The sequence below is a fragment of the Drosophila rhopaloa genome, unplaced genomic scaffold, assembly GCF_018152115.1.
Source record: "Drosophila rhopaloa isolate 14029-0021.01 unplaced genomic scaffold, ASM1815211v1 contig_163, whole genome shotgun sequence".
Lineage (NCBI taxonomy): Eukaryota > Metazoa > Arthropoda > Insecta > Diptera > Drosophilidae > Drosophila > Drosophila rhopaloa.
In genome coordinates this window covers 5,088,712-5,095,709 of record NW_025335043.1, presented here as the reverse complement: position 1 = coordinate 5,095,709, position 6,998 = coordinate 5,088,712, and the positions used below count along the sequence as shown (strand labels likewise).

General features: G+C 42.6%; 3 protein-coding genes across 3 annotated transcripts; 2 read left to right on the top strand and 1 right to left on the bottom strand.

Annotated features, from left to right (window-relative positions):
* Positions 1-471: 471 nt before the first annotated feature.
* On the bottom strand, positions 472-2,785 carry LOC108049376 (serine/threonine-protein kinase RIO1). The gene is made up of 3 exons (XM_017130527.2): positions 2,598-2,785; positions 1,235-2,542; positions 472-1,172 (listed from the first exon to the last, which is right to left on the bottom strand). Exons 1-3 carry the CDS (start codon positions 2,655-2,657, stop codon positions 798-800), a joined length of 1,743 nt encoding a protein of 580 aa, XP_016986016.1. The 5' UTR covers positions 2,658-2,785; the 3' UTR covers positions 472-797.
* Positions 2,786-2,890: 105 nt separating this feature from the next.
* LOC108049378 (DNA-directed RNA polymerase III subunit RPC8) lies at positions 2,891-3,980 on the top strand. The gene is made up of 3 exons (XM_017130529.1): positions 2,891-3,086; positions 3,145-3,627; positions 3,686-3,980. Exons 1-3 carry the CDS (start codon positions 2,907-2,909, stop codon positions 3,815-3,817), a joined length of 795 nt encoding a protein of 264 aa, XP_016986018.1. The 5' UTR covers positions 2,891-2,906; the 3' UTR covers positions 3,818-3,980.
* A 452-nt stretch (positions 3,981-4,432) lies between these two features.
* Positions 4,433-6,742, top strand: LOC108049377 (polyserase-2-like). The gene is made up of 7 exons (XM_017130528.1): positions 4,433-4,667; positions 4,725-4,770; positions 5,102-5,235; positions 5,290-5,886; positions 5,972-6,011; positions 6,074-6,210; positions 6,269-6,742. The coding sequence occupies exons 1-7, from the start codon at positions 4,472-4,474 to the stop codon at positions 6,652-6,654; spliced, it is 1,536 nt and encodes a 511-aa protein (XP_016986017.1). The 5' UTR covers positions 4,433-4,471; the 3' UTR covers positions 6,655-6,742.
* Positions 6,743-6,998: the final 256 nt, after the last annotated feature.

Below are 6,998 nucleotides of genomic sequence, written 5' to 3'. Positions count from 1 at the left end.
ATCAGTTATATGGCAGCTATAGGATATAGTCGTCCGATCCTTAAGAAATTTGGGAGGTTGGATTTATTAGCCAAAAATAAAACCCATAGAAAATCCCAACTTCCTAACTTTAAAAACACCAAAGATATGGCATTTCCGATCGTTCAGTTATATGGCAGCTATATGATATAGTGGCCCGATCCGGCTCGTTCCGACTTATATACTACCTGCAATAGAAAGACAACTTTTGGGAAAGTTTCAAGCAGATAGCTTTAAAACTGAGGGACTAGTTTGCGTAGAAACGGACGGACAGACGGACAGACGGACGGACAGACGGACATGGCTAGATCGACTCTCCTGGTGATGCTGATCAAGAATATATATACTTTATAGGGTCGGAAATGTCTCCTTCACTGCGTTGCAAACTTTTGACTGAAATTATAATACCCTCTGCAAGGGTATAAAAATACTAGCTTTTGAGAACGGGGGTAATTTAAATGTTTGTTTAATATTTATTTTAATGATGTGCCGATCACACAACCAATTAGTTAACTATTTACAAAGAAATGATCTCAACTTAAGGTTCATCGCATATCTTTAGAATTTTTTGATGGGTTTCAAATCTACATTTAAGGTTTGTGGTTAAAAAAAATTAAATTTAAAATTCGGCAACATTAAAATCGCGACCAATATTTATATGCTGATTTAACACATACAAAAATATTCATAATAAACTTAATCTTTTTACGATGCTGCTAAGTTAAAAATCAAATAATTATAACTTAAACTCACTGCTATATTTAAAAACAGGTACAGCTCTATTTCTTCATGCTGCCCATTTTCTCTTTGCGCTTCTTCACGTGCTTTTTTACTTTCACCTTGCGCTGCTCGGCTTTGGCATCTTTTACGGCCTTCTTGCGAGCCTTTTTACTCTCCGGAGACTCCTCCCGTGGTCTAGCTGATTTCTTAAACCGGCTGGCATCATCCTCGTTGTCGTTTTCCTGTGAGTCCTCGTCCTCGCTGTCGCTAGTTTGGGCATCATTAGCCTCCTCCTGTTTGCCAGTTTGGGATTCCAGGACGTCAGGCTGCTGCTGCACATCCAAATCCGGTGTCAGGCCGGTAATCTTGCCGTAGATGAGATTTTGCTGCACACCCTGCTTGGCCTTGGCCACATCCCGCTCAAAATGACGAACCTGTAAGCAAGATTTTCGTTGGTAAAGATAGTCTGGATTAGCAACTCACTTGAAAAAGGTACCTCGTCTAGTCGCTTGGGAATGTAAGTGTTTTGCCACACAGCCTCATCGATTTTCTCCTGTGCCGAGATAGCGTCAAAGTCACGATCCTTGATCCGATCCGAGATGCGCTCCAGGCACTCCTCCATGTTATCCACGGTGATGGTCTGGTCGGTGATGAAGTCGAACAGCTCCTTAACGGTCATCGTGGCCACCGCTCTTTTGCGGAAAAACTCCGATATGTTGGTGCAGTCCTTGCGTAGAAAGTCAAAGGAATGCGGATGATCGTGCTCCACTGACTGACTGACATCGATTATCACCAGCTGACCATCTTGCAGCAAGATGTTAAACTCCGAAAGATCGGCGTGCACCAGGCGACACTGGTTGTAGATGCGCCACATGATGACCACACAATCCCTATACAACTCGCGAGCCTTTGAAGTGCTCAGCTCGACATCCTTGAGTTTCGGGGCGGGCCATCCGTCGCGACCACAGAAACGCATGACCAGGACATGTGAGCGCAACAGGATCGGTTCCGGGACTGGAACGCCGGCGTTGCGCATTCGCAGATAGTTTCGCATCTCTTTCTCCGCCCAGGTGCGGACCATTTTGCGAGGATTGTGCTTGCAGTAGCCGTGCCGGAATCGGAACTCGCCGGACACGTACTTATCGCGGTCCTTGAACACCAGAATGGACGTCTTGTAGATCTTGATGGCAAACTCTTCGTCGCCGTTCTTGGACACGGCATGGTAGACATTCGCCTCCTTGCCCGTCGAGATGCAGCCGTTGATCTCCTGTATGAGGCCACGGTTCAGCAGCTTAAAGAGTATCATCCGGGTGCGCGGATCCATAACCTGTTCGGCGGTGGCCCGGTCGTGTTTGTCGCGAACCTGTGTCCGCTCGCGCCTATCGAAGTTCACTAGCCGGTTGGCCGCCTGGGCGCTCATGTTCGTGGTGGGGTCGTACTTCTCGACGTTGATACGGGCGGAGTAGCGGCGAAGCAGTTTATCGTTGGGTTGGTAGCTGCTGACGCGCTGTGGGCCACCAGCTCCTCCGCCGGAGCCACCCCCACTAGCGTTTGTGAGCTGCGGCTGGGCATGAAGCTTGTTGAAGCCCGTGTAGGCCTCCTCGTAGGCATCGTAGTCATCGCCTGCATCGTCGTAGTCCTCCTCATCGTATTCCTCCGCGTCTTCGTCTTCCAGTTCTTCCTCTCCGTTGGAAGGCACTATTACTTGTGCCAGGTCATCGCTGACCTCCTTGGGCGTCAGCTTTATGTCCTTAAAGATCTCGTGCTTCACGGTGAGCGTCTTAAAGTCGTTTACCCATTCGGACTATTAAAACAGGGAGTTTTATAGATCATTGCCAATTTATAACTTTTTTGCTTACATTCTGCAAGTCTTCTTCGTCCTCCTCGGCGTCGCTGTATTTGTGCGGATCGTTGTTCATCTTGGGGCATTCAGTAGTTAATTAATTTTAATTTCTGTAGTATTTATACCGCAAAAGCTTTGAGTTAATGCCAAACTTTCGCCAAATCCAAGAATTTCATAAATTTGTCCAACCGCACGTGTTGCGAATGCCACTCACAGTAAAGCGTTGACATTGTTTTGGTATTTTCCAGGGATGGTTATCTGCAGACAAACAAATTTGATATTTTTTGAGACAAAAAAGAACACCTGGTCACACCTACACTTACACATGGTAAATCGCATTCAAAACAATGAACGACCATTAGTTTTCAATTCTATATTTTACCAATTTGGCGACATGTTCGTGTTGGCCGAACTGAAGGACAATGTGCGAATTGCGCCGGACCAGTTCCACCTAAAGTTGGTGGACGCGGTGCGGGACGAGATCGACCGCAAGCTGGCCAATAAGGTGGGCCAACTGTGAATCTGATTGCGAGGTCCCAGTTCTTAATTTCTGTTATTTGCAGGTTCTGCTTAACGTAGGACTGTGCATTGCCCTTAAGGACATAGTCTCACTGAAGGACTCGATTATTCTGCCGGGCGACGGAGCCTCGCACACGGAGGTTCTATTCCGGTACGTGGTCTTCCGGCCGATGGTGGGCACTGTGATCACAGGAAAGATCCGGAATTGCAGCCGGGAAGGGGTGCATGTGACACTGGGCTTCTTCGACGACATCCTCATCCCACATGCCGCCCTGCAGCATCCCTCGCGATTCGATGAGGCCGAACAGGCCTGGGTCTGGGAGTATCCACTAGAGGATGGCGCTAAGCACGATCTCTTCATGGACGTGGGCGAGCCAATCAAGTTCCGGGTGTCGCGCGAGATCTTCGAGGAGACGTCGCCCATTGGACCGCCCAAGGCGGAGGCCCAGTCACAACAGGGACCCAGCACTTCCTCGGCTGCCGCTTCAGCCGCATCCCAGGAGGTCAAGACACCTTACAGGATTATTGTAAGCCATTATCTGCCTCTGTATGGGAACGCTCTTTATATTGTGAGTCTCTTTCCAGGGTGCCATTAACGAATCCGGCTTGGGCGTGCTCTCCTGGTGGGATCAGCAGGGTAAGGACGAGGAGCAGGACGATGAGGAGGGTGACGATTACGACAATGACGAGGATGGCGAAGGCGCCTGCGAGGAATGACCCTGACGTTTACTCAACTGTATGATAAGTGCCCATAGTACTGTTGCTAAGAGATCGATTTAAAAAAGGAGTTCTTAGCAAACTTCGCTAAATTTTGATTTCAGTTTTAAGATGAAGTAGAGTTTGCAAAATTAAAGGAATATAATTTATACTAAAACTGAAACCAAAGCTTATTTTGGCAAGACAAGGCTTTTAATCATTGAATCCAAAATGGAAAAGCGAAAAAAAAACAAACTCGAGTTTGTTGTCTTACAAAAGATAATGTCAAAGGACTTACGTCTCCCAGTCAAAAGAATTACTTTTTTATACAGCAAAGCCATAACTTTTGACTCAATTTATTATACCCTCTGCAAGGATATAAAACAATGACTTTAACATGTTAAAAATTTAAAATTTTACATTTATTCTTGATCTTAAAAGCTTATATACGCTGTTTTTAAATGTCAATATAGGGTGATGAACATTAAGACTTTTTCTGTATTAAAAACCAAGATTTCGGAATTGAAAAAATATAAAAAATGATAACATTTGCTTAGAATATAGTATTTTAAGGTCAGAAATCTTGACTGGGAAAAAAGTGAGTCACTTAAGCGCTGATAAGAAATAAGAACCAAACTCTCACTTCTGTTTCATTTGGTTTGTGCCTCGCGTAGAATGCAGTCGTCTTTAGCTTGGATTACTTTGTTCATTTTGGTCCTAAGCCACCAGAGTACTGCCCAGTTTCTGGTGGAACCCTGTGGAACTCTATTCGGTAACAGTGACACTAATGTAGGACCACTTGGTGTTCCATGGATGGCAGCGATAAGTAATTCCACGCATTTTTTGTGCGGCGGCACCCTGATTCACAGAAGTTCGTATAATTATTGAATAAAATATTTGTTGATAATATTAAATTTGTTTTTCTCAGGTTTTGTTTTAACTGCTGCTCATTGCATAATGCAGCGAGGAACTCTGTAAGTATCTTCAAATATATATTTAAGTTTTTATGGCTTAACAGGCTAGTAAGTTGAGATAGTTCAAATTTCGCCGTTGTCCAGCCTAATAAATACGTGAACAATTTGAACTTTTTCCTTGACAGATGTTTTTTTTTATTTGAATAAAAAAATATAAGTACTTAAAATAAAGAAAACATTTGTCAATTTAAAAACAAGAGTAGCGTTATCGTATTTGATTGATATAAAAACATAGAGAAATATTATAGTGTGTTGTACAATATTATAAATTGGAATTAGTGGAATAAGTTAGCTCCATTCTTGTTCTAAACAATATTTACATGGATTTCAGATTCGTGAAGTTGAGAGCACACATTAAAACGCAGTATACTGCCACCCATGCTCTTCTGCACCGAGCGTTCTCCAAATCAAATCTCCGGAATGATATAGGCCTGCTTAAACTGTCGAGCAGCGTTGTCTTCGATGGTAAGAGAACGGTTTAACGATTACAATAAATTGGCTAAATGCTTTTCCTTGCAGACCGCACTTATCCCATCTGCATCGATTTGGGTAAGGGAACTAAGGATCACATTGAGGCTAAGGGGACGTTCAAATCCATTGGCTGGAAGGCAAAAAAAACAGGATTGGAACTCGATGAAGTGGAAGCTGTCGCCGTTAACCAAATGAATCAAACCGAATGCCAAAAGCCAAAAAATACGATCTGCGGGGCTTTATCATACGCGTGCTTGAGTGCAAACGATTCTGGCAATCCGTTGACCAACAACATCTTCTTTAATTGCACATCCGATCGCGAAGTGCAGTTCGGGATCACAAGCTACGGAACGTTAAATGGCGATGAACCGGTCATTTTCACCGATGTGACAAAATATGTGGATTGGATTAGGGAAACAATTAATATATTTTATGAGGAGGACACTTCTGTGAATACTGTAAGAGCAGAAAAACCAAATTTGCCATGTGAAGATTCAGTGACCCAAAGTCCCAAGACGCCTCCGACTCAGATGGTTCAGGAGATGTGGTTGTACAGAGACTGCGGTGGTGACACCATAAGATCGCACTTGTTGGCATTCATTTACGAAACTAATTTCCAGGCCAACGGTGTGTTTGTTACTGACAGTACGTATCTATCTACTAAGGCTTATTTTAAATTTTAAATAATCTGAATTATACCATTTGCCATTTAATCACTCTTAACTTTCAGGATTTGTCATTACAATTGCCAGGGATTTACCGGAAAACGTGTAAGTAGTGTTAGCATGTTTTTATAATAATATATTCCGAAAGTAATAAATTATTCCAACAGATATTTGGCTCCAATGGCATTGAACAGAACTGTATACACTTCCTTACAAGTTGACTCGATCGTCAGGCATCCGAGGTATTTAGAGGACAACCAAAATAATTTAGCATTGCTCAAACTAAAAGGACCGGTGACCATTGGTAACTTTATTTATTATAAATATAATTTACATTTGATCACAAATTTGCTCTTTTCCAGGCGATTTGAAACCAATGTGTGTGCTCACTATGAAAATGTTCCAGCAAGAGGCAGAATCTACTCCTCCTTTTACTTTATTTGACGTTGGGGAAACTGGTGAAAGCATTAGTATTTATGAACATGACGTGGAACTCGTTAACCTCGGCGAATGTTCATCCAGAATACGAGGGACCACCGGACAGAATCAACTCTGTATCGTAGATTCTCCCGCGACTAATAAGACATTTGGAAAACGAGGTGACTTCTTGGGCAAGAGGATGATGTATTTGGGAAAGGAGTGGCTTAACCTGTTTGGTATTGTCAGTTATTCAACTAATGGTTTCCATGTTCTGACAAATATTATGAGATATACAGAGTGGATGACTCAGGTTGTTACGGTTAATTAGCTAATGGGTTTTATTAATTTTATATTGCGAGTTTTCTTCAATGAATAATTGGGTTTTAATAAATAATCCGAAACTTTTGGCCAAAACATTTTGTGATTGTTTTTTCCTTTAACTATAATGAAATACGACTTACATCCACAAGAATGACTGTTTTGTGCAACTACATCTTCATTTTTACAAATTTTCGCCCTTTTCATAATGGGTAACATCAGGATTTCTGGCAAAATTGGACAAAAAACAAGAAAGGAAGCAAACTTCGGCAAGCCGAAGTTTATATACCCTTGCAGCTTTTACAAAACTACTACATTTCTATATCACAAACAAATGTTTTGATAAATAGAAAA